Here is a 16,530-nt window from a genome sequence, read left to right as displayed (position 1 = left end):
GTTCAGGTGCTGTGGCAATAGCATCCCAGGCTATTAGAGGAGCTGGGAGGCTGTAAGCAGGCAGTTGGTCAATCCCTGGCTTCCCTTCCTAGTTGTTGTGTTGTCATCATTATTGTCATCTTCACTAGACAGTGAGTTAACATTCCTATTCGTCCCCTGCCCCTCGGAAGGAAACTCGCCCCCATGACCTTTTCTGGGTGTAGAGGCAGCTCAGTCCCTGTGAGCCCGTCCTCCTGGGAATCTGCCCGCCAGCCCGAGCCCTGGGCCCTGCCTGGAACCTGCGCAGGGCAGGGTGGGGAGTTTCCTCCAGGGCCCGGCCCAGGGAGGGCTCGGTCAAGCTCTGGGCTACGGATATTCCTAGCCTGCTTGCACGGACTTGGCTGGCATCAGCTCCCTCTCACTCTGCTCCCCTGACTTCGCCTTCCAGAAGTCCAGCATCCTGTGAAGATCACATATGCTCAGTATGAGAAGTACCTGAAGGCGGACAACATGATCCGGACCACAGCCGTGTGCCGGGCCTCCGATGAGGCCGAGGTGGTGGTGGAGAGGGACGTCATCCTGGACAACCCCACCCTGACCCTGAAGGTAAGGAGTGGGGAAGGGGTGCCTCCCCCACCAGCCAACCCCATGAGCCACAGCCCCCCCAGACCACAAGGAAGGCCCTTCCCTGGGGAAGGGGCAGAGGACTGGGGTCCAGCCTCTGCCAGATGGAACAGCCAAGAGATCTCGCTCAGACCAATATCCTTGCCCCAGTGGGTGAGATAAACAGGCACATGGCCCCATGGCTTCTTGCTTCCCGTTCTAGACCCACTGGGGGTTCCAGCTGAGGAGTGGCCGGAGGGACTCTTCCGTTCACTCACACACCCACTCAGCCCTGAGCATCTGCTGGGTCCTGGGCCATGCCAGGCTCAGGACCCGGAGGGCACAAGGGGCAGGTCCTGCCTGGGGGGCCCCCAGCCCGGTCTCAGACACATTTGTAAAGCAGATCAGAAATGGGCACAACTCACGTGCATCTCCCCACTCACTCTCCAGGCCCCAGAGTCACCACTGGTAGACTCTTAGGAGCCAGTTCTCGTGCTCCCAGACTCTGCCATTTCCTACAGAGTAAACCAAGCGGGTAGGAGAAGGAAAGAGCCAGTTACTGCCAGCCCAGGGCTAGGCCTCAGGCCCCGGGACTCCCAGCCCAGGCCCTTTCAGAGCATCCAGGCTCGCCTGCAGCCACAGCAGCATCTTCTCGGTGGTTGAGAACGAGGCTGCCTCTGTCTTTGTTTGTGGTTCCAAGCCCTGCTCCTAGGAGCCCAGGCTATGGGGCTTGCAGGTCTGCGGGAGGCCCATGGGACCACTCGGTCTCTTCCTCAGAACCAAACCCTAAAATACTTGTGCTGACTCCAAGCCTCTCCCTGCTCCCCCAGCCCCAGGCCCCTACCCACCCCGCAACCCAGGCTGGAGGCCACCATAGCCAGACAGCTGAGGGGTAGGGGCTGGCAGGCAAGGACAGGCAGAGGGGATGGGGTCTTCCCGTGAGGTCCCCCAGAGAGCCACATGGATCAGGGGTAGGGGCTGGCAGGCAAGGACAGGCAGAGGGGGTCTTCCCATGAGGTCCCCCAGAGAGCCGCATGGATCAGGCGCCTGCTGTATCTGCCGTCCGCCGCACCTGTCTAGACAGTTAGGCCTTTTTCTGCTCGATCACACTGCCAGCAGCCTCCCAAGCCACAGATTTCTGAGAGCTGGGTAACTGTGGCTGCCCTGGTCCCACCCCTGCCTGAGCTGCACCCTAGCTGAAGGGGTTCCTGACCTCAGACAGAGGTCAGGGGACCCTTTCACTGTCCTGGTTAGTCTGATCGGTGCTTCAGAATGAGCGGGGCGGTCCCCCACCTCCGGCACTAAGGAGCCAGTGGCTGGATGGCCCGTTACCAATAGGGGGAAGCCGAGCAGGGCCTGTAACCTTGTATCCAGGCCCCACCACTTCTCAGCAGTGACCCTGAGGAAGTCCCTTCATCCCTGCGTCTCAGTTGCTCCAACTGTGTCATGGGGATAAGAAAATGCTTCCCTTACAGGGTATCCTTTCCTCAGGGGAGACTTCCCTGGCTTCCCACCCCCTCCCCAGATTAGGCCTGGCCCCTAGTTCAACTCCCTCAGAGCCCGTGTCCTCTTGCTTCACAGCATTGGTCAGAGTTGACGTTACCCCTCTATTTGTGCAATTGCTTGGTGGGAGTCCCCTCCCAGACATAAACTCCATGAGAAGAGGCCCTCCCCCAGCTCCGGGCCCCTGGCTGTCTCCCCAGCATGCGCTCTGAGCTGATCATCAGTGTCTGTAAAACAGAAACACCCCTCTCCACTGGCACAGGGACACTTGGCTCCTGGCTTGCATTCTTCTCGCCACCCACAGAGTTCTCATTGTCAGTCCCTGCTCGCCCCTGCTTGCTCAGGCCCCTCCTACTTCCCAGGGCACTTCTAAGGGGAGCAGGGTCCCTGGACACATGATGGACAGCTGACTGCCGATTCCTGCTCCAGAAGCTGGGAGGCGAGGCTGGGTAGCAGCCCGTTCAGTTATGAAAACTTTCTGCGTTAAAATGATCAGTGTTTAAATGAAGTTAGGCTTTCCCCATTGTATTCCCTTACTCAATATCCTCATCCTTTCTTAGAGCGTTATCTTTTATTCAACACTTTTGTGCTATTTCTTTGGGATTGCCATATCAAGTCTTTAAAGAGCCCATAAAATCTTTAGAAAGGAACTCAGGCCGGAAATGTGCCATCGAGAACTTTCTTATTGAATCTTGTTAAAAGGCATCTGCTCTTTCTTCTTTGGGCCATCTTCGTCTGAATTTCCTCTCAGCGCATTCTCTCCTCTACTTCGGCCTCCAGGATATCAAGACATTCTTGTCTCTGTCGAATGAATCAATGCATAGCTCACTGAGAGCAGGGCGCAGATTTTTAAACTCTTGAGGGGCGATCTATATGAAAAGATAATAATTTGGGCAAAACGCCTTATCTTGTCTGGTACTGGTTGGCTGTTAGCTTCTATTTCCAACACGCTTCCTTCCCATCCCTGATCTCATCTGGTCCCTCCAGGCCCGGACAGGAGGGCAGGACGGAAGGACTAGTTTCATCAGCTGAGGAAGCTGAGGCCAGTTGTGTCCCCTCCTTGGCAGAACCATAGCTTTCAGCTTTGGGAGCGAACAGATCGTCCAGGTTGCTCTTCTGACCAAAGACGGCACAATGCTGGAGCCCTGTCCAGACCACAACATGACATATGGGGGAAATCCGGGCCCCAGAGGTTTAGAAGGGCATTTACTAGATGACCTGAAAGGTGGTGAGGGCCCCTCCATGGGAGGGGAGTAAGCTGCAGCCTCCTAGGGAGGGGGCCTCCAGGCTGGAAGGGAAGAAAGAGAACCAGTGAGCGGAGGTTCAAGAAAAATACTGTTATTAAGTTCCGAATGAAACCTTTCCCAACCCTCAGAGCGGCCCACAGTGGAGCCAGGCTGTCGTCCTGGGAAGAATTGGAAAGGGGGCCTGTGCACCCGGCAGGGAGGTTAAAGCGCTCTCAGCTTCTCCCTTAAGCCTGGGTGTCCTTTCTGTAGCATGGAGGGAGGGGAGGGGGGGGTCCAGCAATCTCCTAGAAGACCCTGCATGGATGGCGCTGGCACTTAGGAGGACTAAACAGACAGTCCTCTCCGCCTTTGTCCTTAGTGACATCTTCCCATCACCAAGTCGCCCGCCCAGCCCGTCAGCTCTCAGTGAGTGGCGGCTGACTCACTCCCATCCTCTCTCCCTGCAGCTGATGGACCAGGCCCGGATGCGGAAGCCCGTGAACGTGCAGATGATCTTCTCCAACCCGCTGGATGAGCCGGTGAAGAACTGCGTGCTGATGGTGGAGGGGAGCGGCCTGCTGCTGGGAAGCCTCAAGATCGAGTGAGTCTCAGGCCTGGGGCCCATGTGAGATGCGGGAGGGGGCCAGAGGGGGGCCTCCCAGGCAGGGCACACAGAGGTTCTCTAGCATCAGAACTGGAGATCTGCCCATAGGCACACACATGTGCATTTGGTTTAGGGTTCACCAAACCTAAACTCCTGGAAAGTCCAGGTCACCAGAGCTTGGAGCTGGTCCCGAGAGCTTAACATATTTGGGAGATCAGAGGACCCCCACCACCCCTGCCGATGGGTCCCAGGGCTGGAGGGACCCCGGGACCCAGGCAGCAGCTAGAAGGAGCTAAAGAAGCAGTGACCTTGTCCAGCCCCCACCAGAGCAGGACTTGAGGCCACAGAGGCCTGTCCAGCCTGCGGCCTGTCAATGTCACCATCAACACTGATTCATGCCCTTCCCCACCAGCGTGCCGACCCTGCGCCCCAAGGAGCAGTCCCGGGTACGTTTTGAGATCATGCCCACCCGGAGTGGCACCAAGCAGCTGGTCGCTGACTTCTCCTGCGACAAGTTCCCTGCGATCAAGGCCATGCTGTCTGTCGACGTGGCAGTGTGAAGGGCCCAAGAGACGCCACACAAACTTGGGTACCACGGAGTAGGCAGGGCTTGCCTGCCCAGCCTGGGAAACCCACTCTGTCCCCCAAGGCTGCCTGGATGGGGAGCTCCAGCCTCAGCACACCCCCTCCCTTACTCCCAGGCTGGGCTGGCTCCACCCGGCCTGAGACGTGACCACTTTGCACTTCCCCTGGCTCTCTCTGTGGCCGCCTGCCTGTGAGCCCCATGGTCCTGCTCAGCCCTCTCACCCATCCGTGCAGCAGGGGGAGTGGCACCTGACCCAGCGGCTCTCTGGATGGATACAGGGAACAAGACGGTCTGGACTGTTTGCTGATCCCTAGCCTGCAGCTGGGACATTCCTGCTCCTCCTTCAGGCCACTGTGGAGGGGAGGGGATGGTTAGCCATCTGTCATGGCAACTCACACCCTTATACTCAAAATAAATGTTAAAAAGAGCACCATCGCACTGCACCGACTCCATAAGGCTGCTGCTTCGCCTAAGGTGGTAGGGAAGGAGAGAGGGGCTGGGGCCGGGTCCTTCCGGAGAAGAGATGGCCTTGGGAAGACTTGCTCTCCATGTCCCAACACCCAGAGGGCGCGGCTTGTTCTGTGTGGCTCCAGATGCAAAACTAGGGAGATGTTTCAAGTCAGTTTAGGAAAACTTTCTAATATGTCCACATTAGGTTAGGCTGCCTTGGGAGGGGGCTCCTGGTCACACAGGCTTCCAGAGCTCAGGGCCCTCACAGGTGTCACAGTGAGAAGGCTTCTGTCTTCACGGGAACAGAGCAGGTCCTGTGGTGGCCTGGCCTCGCGGCTCACGTGGGCTCTTTCCTCCTGGTGCCACACTCCTCCTCTAGCCCCAGGAGAGAATGTGTCACTTCCGTGGCCTCAGCATGGCTAACTCAGCGGAACATTCCCTGCCTTCACACACGCTCTGATGGTTCCCCAGTCTTTGCCCCTTGAAATAACTCCAAGCAGACCCCATAGCTTCCCTGGTGCTTGTGCTGACGGATCCCATTTGGGCAATCACACCTCACTTTCTGAATGTAAGGGACCAGTCCAACCTCATGTCCAGCTCAAAGCTCCCGCCCTCTGCTCAGCTGGGGCCTGACTCTGGCTTGCAGAAGGCTCTGTCCCATTCCTCCGCTTCCTACCCCTCCTCCCATGTGCCGCCTGCTCCTTCAGGGTCAGAGCAGGGAGAGAGAGAATTGGGAGAAAAACGACCGAGGCCTATTTCACCGGTGCTCTTGCAGCCTGGCCAGCGATGCCCTCTGTGTGGCCGGCGTGTAAATGCAGGCTTTCTGCACCACATGTTCCCTGATGCAGGCAACATGCCCCTCAGTGTCGGCCCCCAGAGGTTCACCCATCACCTCCCCCTGCACTGGAAGTCATGGTGCTTTCATGAGGCTGGAGCCCACTTACCTTTCCTGGGGTCCACTGCCCATGGGTGCTCAGACCTCGTTGCCTCGCCAAACAATGGACGAGCAGCTGCCCCAGAGGGCCCCTCTTCTCCTCTTGCATTTTGAGGTGCTGCAGCCCCAGCTTCCCTCCTCCAGGATGTCCCTGGGGGCAGCCAGCACAAGAACCTGAGCCCATCACCTGCCCTGCTCCCAAGGTCAAGGATCTCCCAGCAGCTCTGGTGTCCGCACGCAGCTGGGCGCCCAGTCTCCGCGCAGTGGGCCTCCCCTGAGAATGGCAGTCTTGTCTCTCATCTTGAAGCCTCGCTGCTCTCTCCAATGTTCTCAGGGCCTCCCTTGCTGCTTGACTTGGCCTGGAGATGGGGTGCTCCACTGTCCCTCAGACACTCTGCACCAGTCCCCAGCGAGGAGGGTGAGGGGGAAATAGACAGACTTCTGCTCTGGTTTCTGAGAGAAAGAAAGAAATCCAGAGGTTCCATTTCCTCCCAGCCCCGTGAGGCCTGCCCGGGACCTTCATTCTCTCAGGCTTCAGCCTTGTCAGCCAGCATTTCCTGAATGCTTGCTTAGTGCCAGGCTCTGGGCTGCGCACGGGCTCCAAAGAGATTAAAAACCAACAACAGCATGATCCCTGCCTGCGGGTTTCTACTCTCGAGAGCGATTCCTAAGGTGTGACATTAAAAATTCATGTGGAGTTTTTAATCAACCCCAGGCACATGTGTCTTATATCTAATAACACTCTTCCACCCGGCGTGGGTTCTGAAGAATTTTAGCAATAAAACAAAGAAATAGCAGGCAGAGGCCCAACACTGCACTTATTTCTAGTAGAATTGAAGTTGGAGGCTGCAGCATAGTGTGAGATGCAAGGGGGCCTGCTAGCTGAACCCCAGAACAGGAGGCTTGGGTTAGGGTGTATACTCAGATGTCACCGCAGGGAGCCCCAACATGCCAGGGTCCTAACCAAGGTAGGCACTTACCTCTTTCTTGTGAAAGAGCCAAAGGAGGCCGTCCAGGAACCCAGGCTGCTTGGTCTCAAGACTCTGTCACCCTCCACGTGTAATTTCCACCTTGTGGTCCCAGGTGGCTATTCCAGCTCAGGCAAAATGTCCCCAGTCAACCCAGCAAGAAGGAATAGATGGGCGCCCCCTTTCCCACTAAGGGAACAATCTGAGAGTTGAAAGTTAAAATGATACATTTCACTTCTGCTCACATCCCATTGGCTGGAACTTAGTGGTATGGCCAATAAGGGCCACACCTGCAGGGGAAGTTGGGGAATGTGGTCATTAGCTTGGAGGACGTTTATCTTCACTTCTGCTCACATCCCATTGGCTGGAACTTAGTGCAGGGGAAGTTGGGGAATGTGGTCATTAGCTTGGAAGACGATTATTCAGCCAATAGTCAGGGTTTCAATCACTATAGAAATAAGGGAACTGGGTATTGGGGTAACCAGCAGTCTCCATTACCCTGACCCACCAAGACATGGGCCATGCAGGCCTAGGGTGGCACTCCCCTCCATGGCAGCAAGAACACCCACAGGAACTTGGAGGACCCTTGAGCCAAGAACAGCAAAGGTGAAGTTGAGTCTCACACACACACACACACACACACACACACACACACGCACCTAGTTATTCTTCCCAAATTATTCCGTAAGGTAAGCCCCACCACCTGCCCAGGGGCAGAGAGAAGCTGAGGACATGCCTAGTGGGGAACTGTTCCTTGTAGTAATCAACAGCATGATCAGCCTTTTCCCAGAACTGACCTTGGCATCCTTAACTCACTCTTCGCTCCTTCCAAGCCTCCTGCCTCAGGGACAATCTCTGGAGCCTCAGGTATGCTCTTCCGAAAATCTCCTCCCTGGGCAGAAGTCTGCCCTTTGAAACTGCACTAGTGTTTGGAACCAGGCAGATGTTACCTGGGTCCCCGCCTGGTGGGAGCTCAAAATGAGAATCAAATGAGGTAAAAAAAAAAAAAAAATAGAATGCATCAGTTAGATCCTTGGGCGTGTCAAGATGGAGTTAGAAGTACAAGAGAGTTATTGGGGGTGATGCCTATGAAAAAATAAGTGGGAGCAGGAATAGCGTGTAAGCCTTCAGACCACGATGCAGGTCTGCCCCCTGTGAAAGGAGAGACAAAGCGGAAGGAAAGAGGTTTGGGAAGAAGAGCCCAGGTTCCGCTCTGAGAAGCTGGGACCACAGTACAAAGGTTCCCACACAGGTCACCCTGGGCAGCAATGGCTGGGGCTGCCCTGGACGATCATGGCCGCGGCTCGAAAGCTGAGTCAGGTCTTGGATGTGCTGCAGGTGCCCTCTGTGCAGGTAATCGGCACATTAGTTTCACTGAAGGGAGCGCTGAGCAGCACACCTTCACCGCTGACACACTGACCCTGCAGGCAATCCTGAGCAGTTTGGGAACTCCTCGAGGACAGAGGCCAGGCACTTCATTCCTGCCCTCTTTAACCAGGAAAAGAGTATTTACCCGGTGCACACGGAAGGTCTGATGCATGAGTGAGTGTGTGTGTTCACGCGTGCACTTGTACCCATGACTCCTTTGAAAGGACAATGTGATTCATGGGAACCCCTTCTATTTATTGTTTTAACTGTCTGTCTTGTTGGGTCCCACCCTTACACATTTGAAGAGACGATGCAATTCAATATCCAGTTAAATACTGCCACTTGAGAATGTTTACTATGTGCCAGGCCCTAAACCAAGCATTTACATGCAATACCTGATATAATCCTCCGAACAAACCTAAGGGATAGGTTACCAATGGCATGTTATTTGTGCAAGACCACAGAGCCATGAGGTGGACAAACTGGGGTTCAAACCCTTCTCTGAAGGTCCAAAACCTTCAGAGCCAAAGCCACCATGATAGTGTGTCAGATGCTTTTGGTGGCCTACAGCCATGTCTCCTTCTTCCTTGCTAATTGAGTCCTGGTTTCCTCTGTTGTTCAATACCAATTGGTCTAAACTAGCAATTGTCAACCTTTTTCATCTCATGGCACACATAAACTAATGACTAAAATTCTGCGGGACACCAAAAAATATATTTTTTGCCGATCTGACCAAAAAAAAAGTTATGATTTTGATTCATTCACACAGGAAAGCGATTGTTGTGTTGAGTGTTATATTCTTTTATTTGACAATTTAAACCAGGAGACCTCAAACTTTTTAAACAGGGGGCCAGTTCACTGTCCCTCAGACCGTTGGAGGGCCGGACTATAGTTTAAAAAAAAACTATGAACAAATTCCTATGCACACTGCACATATCTTATTTTGAAGTGAAAAAACAAAACAGGAACAAATACAATATTTGTATTTGCATGTGGCCCGCTGGCCATAGTTTGAGGACCCCTGATTTAAACAAAAAGAGGTACGTGCCCCTGACTAAATAGTCGGGTATTGCATGTTTTAAAAATTCTTGTGGCACACCGGTTGAAAATCACTGGTCTAAACCCATCCTGATAATATTTTCCCCTTTTGCCAGTGATTTCTTTGGAAGTAAATACCAAGGAGTGTGAGCACTGGGTTGTATGGTAAGGGAGTATGTTTAATTCTGTAAGAACCTACCAAGCTATCTTCCGAAGCGGCTGTACATTTTGCATTCCCACCAGCAACGACTGAGAGTTCCTGTTGCTCCACATCCTCACCAGCATTTGGTGCTGTCAGTGTTCCGGATTTTAGTCATCCGAATAGGTGTGTTGTGGTATCTCGTTGTTGTTTTAATTTTCATTTCTCTTATTACATATGACATGGAGCATCTTTTCATATGCTTGTTTGCTATTCATACATCGTCTCTGCTGAGATGTTTATTAATGTCGTTGGTCTATTTTTAAATCAGGTTGTTCTCTTCTTGGTGAGCTTTAAAAGTTTTTGCATATTCTGAATACAGTTCTTTATCAGGTATGTCATTTGCTAATATTTTCTTCTAGTCTGTGGCTTATCTTTTCATTCTCTCAATAGTGTCCTTTGTAGATGAGAAGTTATTAATTTTGATGAAGTTCAGTTTATTCTATTATGGATTGTGTTTTTGGTGTTGTATCTAAAAAATCATTGCCAAGCCCAAGGTCATCTAGGCTTTCTCTTATGTTATCTTCTAGAAGTTTTATAGTTTTGCATTTTACATTTAGGTCTGTGATTCATTTTGAGTTAATTTTTGTGAAGGGTGTAAGGTCTGTGTCTAGATTCATTGTTTTGCATATAAATGTCCAGTTGTTCCAACTCCATTTGTTTAAAAAACTATCTCTGCTCCATTGTATTGCCTTCGCTCCTTTGTCAAAGATCAGTTTATATTTATGTGGGTCTGGGCTATCCCATTCCATTGATCTATTTGTGTATTATTATTATTATTATTATTATTATTATTATTTTGCTGATATCACACTGTGCTGATTACTGTAGCTTTATAATAAGTCTTGAAGTTTGTCCTTTGATGTCATCCTTCTCCTTAAACACTGCATTGGCTATTCTGGGTCTTTTGCTTCTCCACATAAACTTTAGAATCATTTTGTTGATGTCCACAACATAACTCAGTGGGATATTGATTGGGAATGCATTAACTCTGTAGATCAAGTTGGGAAGAACTGACATCTTGACAATATTGAGACTTCCTATCCAGGAACATGGGACATCTGTCCTATATTTAGTGCTTTGATTTTTTTTTCATTAGAGTTTTGTAGTTTTCCTTCTATAGAGCTGATACATATTTTTTTAGAATTATATACCTATTTCACTCTTATTGGTGCTAAAGTAAGCAATATTATGGTTTTTATTTCAAATTCCACTTGTTCATTGCTGGGATATGGGAAAATGATTGACTTTGTCTATCAACCTTAAATTCTGCAACCTTGCTATAATAGCTTATTAGCTGTGTATTTCCTTTCTCCTACATGGGAGGCTAGTGAGGGCTAAAGTTGGGTATTTCCCTCCCCCTGGTCAGCTAGACTCTGGAAAAACTCCAGCAGGTTCGACTCTAGTAAAATAGTTTCCCCTGAAGTCAGCCCCTGTTAAGAAAAACGGAATGCTCTGGAGTCCTTTTAAATAGCTGCTTACCTCTGACCCCTGCCTGAAGCATGAGGCGATTTGGCTCTGATTTTCACTGTGAGGATCGGATAGGGCTCCTGGAGGTGAACTCACAAAAGTGTCGGGGCTCCTCTGGGACGGGGTCCCCATGGAGTTTTTAACTCTCAGACTTGTCCACACTGAGCCTCCAGCAATCTGTCAATCACAGTTCGGGTTTCCCTCCTCTGCACTGGTTCCCATGGAGGCTGCTGCTCCTGGGCTGCTGCTCCTGTAAGTAGAGATCCTCTGTACTCGCCTGTCAGTCCCTTCGATTCGGGGGCAGGAGTTTACTCTATGGCCTCACTTCTCTTTCAGTTCCAAGAAGAGCTGTTGATGTCTCAATTCGTTCAGCTTTGTACTTGTTGGGAGAGAGTGGCAACTTCCAAGCTTCTTACATGCTGGAAGCCAGAAGTCTATTCTAAGCATTTTATAAATGTTTCTGTATCCTTTCAACACCTCTTTGAGGAAAGGATGAAAAGTATCTTTATTTTACAGGTGAGGGAGTTAATTAGGTCACAGGAGAGCTAGGACATGCAGCATCGGTGCCCAGGCAGACTGGCTCCCGTGCCTGACCTCTATGTTATGCAGTGCAACCTACACAAAGTCTAAGAAGGTAGCCAGCGATAAATGCCATCACAGGTTTACAAAGAGACAGAGGAGTCAGTGATGCAGAAACTAAAGGAAGTTTGTCTCTGCTATGGCGCCCAGCCCTCCAGAGGCATTCATGGATGCCGCCTCCCAGCCTACTTTCCCGTAATGATTCGTCATGTGCTCCCATTTCTATACTGAAGAAGTGCCCTAGACAGGGAAATTAAGAGTCCCTCTTCCCAGAAGCAGCCTCTTCGCCCATCCTGCTTCTGGCTGGAGGCCACCCCTTCTCCCAACCTTGACCACACCTGCCCAGGAGCCAGCCTCAAACACCTGGATTCAACCAGCATGCCCTGGAGCTTGTCCGGTAGCAGAGACTCATCCTGCCATTATGTCACTTCTCCTCCAAGCAGCCTTCAGTGGTGGACATTATTCGCCCACCTTGTACCAATGGGGAAACGGAGGCTTAGAGCAGGTTCTCTCCATTTTCTGCTCTCATACTAGCTTTCACATACTTTATAATAACCTGCAGCACTTTTTGGAATCGCTTGTTTATCTGTCAATGACTGCCAATCTACAGGGTGGAGACAGGCAAATGTGCATAAAATGATTTCTTGATAGCACATTATAATATATAATATGTTCAATGATATTACATGATAAGTTCAATGCGCTTGAATTCTTTTTTGTTGCTGTTGTTGTGGTTAATCCTCATCCGAGGACATTTTTTCCATTGACTTTTAGAGAGAGTGGAAAGAAGGGACGGAGAGAGAGAGCACGCCATCCCAACCAGAGCTAGGAATTGAACCTGCAACCCAGGTAGGTGCCCTTGACCAGGAATCAAACCTGCTACCTTTTGACGCATGGAGCCAGGCTCTCTAACCAGTTAGCAACACCAGTGAGGGCAAATGCTTAAATTTTTCTTTCCTCCTCCTCCTCTTTCTTTTTCTTCTTCTCCTTCTCCTTCTCCTTCTCCTTCTCCTTCTCCTTCTCCTTCTCCTCCTCCTTCTCCTTCTCCTTCTCCTTCTCCTTCTCCTTCTCCTTCTCCTCCTCCTTCTCCTTCTCCTTCTCCTTCTCCTTCTTCTTCTTCTTCTTCTTCTTCTTCTTCTTCTTCTTCTTCTTCTTCTTCGTCTTCTTCTTCTTCTTCATGTCATGACTGGGAATCGAATCATCGGCCTCTAGGTTCATGGGACAATGCTCAACCAATTGAGCCACACCGGCCAGGACCAGGCTTGAATTCGTACACAGCATAACTTGTTATACTACACAAAACTGCATGAAATTGGAGTGTTAACATGGCAATTTCATTAATCCCGCATGCTGCCTCGGATGATCTGTGTCTCTGATTTTCACTGAATAAACCTCCACCTTTAGCATGGCTCAGAAGATGTAATCAAGGGGTTTTAATCTGGAACAAAATAAAATAATGTCGCTTATGTATTCAGATTTTATGGCCACTGTGTAGCAAATTAGCTACCCCTCTTATAAAATAAAAAATTCTAAATATATACAGACACATTTATCAAAATATTTTATACAAATATATTCACAGCATAAAAATTCCTTAAATACATAGCATATAAGAGAGTGAAAAAAAATAGGCAGTCCCCTTTCCCCACCCCTCTGGCACTTTTCCCCAGTGGACACTCAAGTTCTCAGTTTGGAGTGTGCCCTTCCCCATATTTCTGGGCCCTTGAGGGATGAGAGTGAGGTGCCTCCTACAGTTCCACTGTGGTAATTACAGGCTTTTGTAAAGTCATCTGAGGGCCACTGCTTCAGACTGAAGACCCAGCCTGTGAGGATTGGGGGCGTAACTCTACAGAAAGACTTTGGTATTTTTGTGTATGACGTTGGCCATGCAACTCGCCTGATCCTGGAAGATGTCACCTCCCAGGGTGACCAAGCCATTAAGTTCCATGGCCAAGATTCCACTGAGTCACACTGAGTGATTAATGAGCCCCTACTGTGACCAGGGGATCTGTACTTCCTGGAAGTCTGTTATCATGGGGAGACGGGGGTACGGGAGTGGATGTGGGAAGGTAGATAACAAAATGAGTAATCGAATAAATACAAAATACAAATTCAAGTAGTCATTAGTACGGTGATGAATAAAAGTCAGGAGGGGATATGTGTTGGGGCAGGCAGCCCCTCTAGTAGGTGATATTTGGGTAGAAACTTGACATGAACTATGAGGTCAAGCCATGTGCAGATCTAAAGGACTGAGTTCCAGGAACATGGGCAAGGCCGTGAGGTGGGAGATGTCCCCGGTGTGCATGCAGAACATAAAGGGAGCAATGTTCCGGTAGCGGAGCAGGGAGGGCGAGAGTAATCAAAATGGAGACAGAGACGTGACTGGGCCTTGTAGGCCACAGTAAGGACATTAGCTTCTATCCTGCATGAGATGGGGAACCCAAGGGGGGGTTCGAGCAGAGAAGTGACAGGATCTGACTTGAGGACATTAGCTTCTATCCTGCATGAGATGGGGAACCCGGGGGGGGGGCGGGGTTCGAGCAGAGAAGTGACAGGATCTGACTTATGTTTTAAAAGAAACCCTCTGAATGTAACTTGGTGCAGCCACTACACATAACAGTATAGAGGAGGTTCCTAAAAAAAACTAAAAATAAAACTGCCATATGATCCAGTTCTGGGTATCTATCCAAAGGAAACAAAAACACTAACTTGAAGAGATATATGCACCCCTATGTTCACTGCAGCATTATGTACAATTGCCGAGATACAGAAACAATCTAAGTATCTATTGATGGATACTGATGGATATCTATCCATTGATGGATACAAGAAATTGTGGTATATATATGTATAATGGAATATTATTCAGCCATAAAAAACGAATGAAATCTTGCCATTTAAGACAACATGGATGGCCCTCCAGGGCATTATGCTAAGTGAAATAAGTCAGCCAGAGAGAGACACATATCATATGGTCTCTCTTATATGTGGAATCTAAAACAGGCAAACAAACAAAAACAAGGTCCTAGACACAGAGAACAGATTGGTGATTGCCAGAGGTGCGGGGCGGAGGGGTTGGCAGGGGCAGGAGTAGGAGAAATGGGTGAAGGGGTCCAAAAGGTAAAGAGAAAAATTAAGAATAAAGAAAGTACCCTCTCGTTCTGGCAGGCAGTCCAGTGAGGAGGCTACTGTAACCACTCAGGTAAGAGGTGATAGTGACTCGGACCAAGATGGTAGCGACGGGTTGGGTGAGAAGTGGTAGAGAAGGCAGAACCCACCAGACATCCTGAGAGACTAGATTGGGGATGTGAGAAAGGAGTCATCCAACTGATGCAGACACCTGTCAGCCTGAGCAATTTGGTGACTCCAGGTCTCAGGGAACACAGCCCTGTGGTTCTCCCTCCACCAGCTGAGCCCTGGGGGCTGTAAAGTGGACGCTCTTTATCTGCCCCTCCAGGCTCACGCTGGCCCCCCTCAGCCACCTCGCTGTGTCTAACTCCCTAACTATTGTGCTGGGACCTTGGCCTAAGCTGAAGTATCTTCATTGGTCCGGCTCCCAGGTTCTCAGAGCTCCGCACAGTCCTGCAAAGAAAGGACTTGAGGGAAAGGGACACTTGAGGTCCAGCTGGGAGGCTAGAGCAATCAGGGAGGACTTCTCAGATGAACTGGCCTTGAAGGGTGTTAATATTTCCTCATTGCAGGCAAAGGGCCGTGAACCCTGGCGGGGAGGGACATGAGAAGGGAAGATGTGTTACTAAACCTGAGGGCCATGGGGCCGGAGAGGCAGGCGGACGAGGACTGGGAAAAGCCAGGCGTTGACTGGCCAGAGTTAACTTCAGAATGGAGCAGGGAAAGGGGCCTTGTGGCAGATTATATTTTCCAAAACCATAACAGCCCTGATTCCTTATGCTCTTCCAGACTCAATCAGAAGGTGGAACCTCGTTCCCTCTCTTCTCCAAAGGCTGTCTTTGGAGACCACCCTGATGAACACCATGCAAGTAAGTGATGCCACGTGGCGTCTGATGCATCATGAAGGACAACCTGGCTCCTGCCTCAGGACACTCACTTCGGACCCAGCCTCTGTGCTGTGAGAATGGCGGGCCCCATGGAAAGGTCTCACGTAGGTGTGCCCGCCGAAGCCCAGCTAAGACTCCTGCCACCCAGCAGAATCCACCGCCAACCGTGTGAGCAAATGAGCTCCAGGTAGCTTCAGACCCAGACACTGAGTTACAGCGAGTCTTCGAGCTGAGGCCTCAGGCACCGTGGAGCTGAGGCAAGCCACCCCAGGTCTGAAATCCTCGCTCATAGGAACAGTGAGTGGACGTTTTATGCCTCGAAGTTTGGGGGTAGTTTGTTATGAAACAATAGTAACTGGAACAAGCTCCAACACATGTCAGCCTGGTGAATGATTTCCCAGTGTCATTCATGTCTCCCTGTTACTTCCAGGGTTATCAAGGTGTACGTAGGCATTATACGTAGGCATTAAAGTTAATGATAGCCTCTTCTGTAAATATTATTTAATTATTGTTCCCCACTATGCTCGGCTGGTGCCTGTTTGTTGGGGAGGCAGACACCCCACCCCGGGCAGGGACAAGCCTCGTGATCTGTTTAAGAATAGGGTTTCCTCTTCTCAGTGCTCTCTCATAGGCAATGATGCACCCGCTCATCATGAAGGAAGAGAACCCGCAGACTCCAGGTGACTCTGGAGGGAGGAATGTAACCTGAGATAAGGGGTTATCTGCCATCTGGGACTCCCAGGTCAGTCCTGTCCCAAAACAAGCCCCTTTAACTATCCATGCGTCCATCAGTCATCTATGCATCTATTCAGTCAACCACAACCATCTTGAACACCTACTACGTGTCAGGGTCTGCTCTGCACACACAGGGGTTCAGAGCCTCATGGAGTTTACATCCTAATGGGGAGCGAGACAGAAGCAGATAAACAAACAAATAAATCACTGGCAGGTTGTGATAAGTGCAATGATGGGAAGATGCGGGTGTTGTCCTGGGGAATAGTAGGCTA

The 16,530-nt window shown here is 50.6% G+C and overlaps 2 protein-coding genes across 2 annotated transcripts in view; both read left to right on the top strand.

Annotated features, from left to right (window-relative positions):
- Positions 1-4,939, top strand: part of TGM3 (transglutaminase 3) — a 40,589-nt gene extending 35,650 nt beyond the window's left edge. The window contains exons 11-13 of the mRNA XM_005874733.2: positions 428-585; positions 3,779-3,912; positions 4,328-4,939. Of these exons, the coding sequence (XP_005874795.1) occupies positions 428-585; positions 3,779-3,912; positions 4,328-4,475 (440 nt within the window). The 3' untranslated portion in view covers positions 4,476-4,939. The remainder of the gene's footprint in view (positions 1-427; positions 586-3,778; positions 3,913-4,327) is intronic.
- Positions 4,940-8,146: 3,207 nt separating this feature from the next.
- Positions 8,147-16,530, top strand: part of TGM6 (transglutaminase 6) — a 53,508-nt gene continuing 45,124 nt past the window's right edge. The window contains exon 1 of the mRNA XM_005874763.1: positions 8,147-8,206. Coding sequence (XP_005874825.1) covers positions 8,147-8,206 — 60 coding nt within the window. The remainder of the gene's footprint in view (positions 8,207-16,530) is intronic.

The sequence above is a fragment of the Myotis brandtii genome, unplaced genomic scaffold, assembly GCF_000412655.1.
Source record: "Myotis brandtii unplaced genomic scaffold, ASM41265v1 scaffold45, whole genome shotgun sequence".
In the NCBI taxonomy this organism is placed as follows: domain Eukaryota; kingdom Metazoa; phylum Chordata; class Mammalia; order Chiroptera; family Vespertilionidae; genus Myotis; species Myotis brandtii.
Note: the sequence above shows the minus strand (reverse complement) of the source record. Positions and strands in the feature narration are given on the sequence as shown.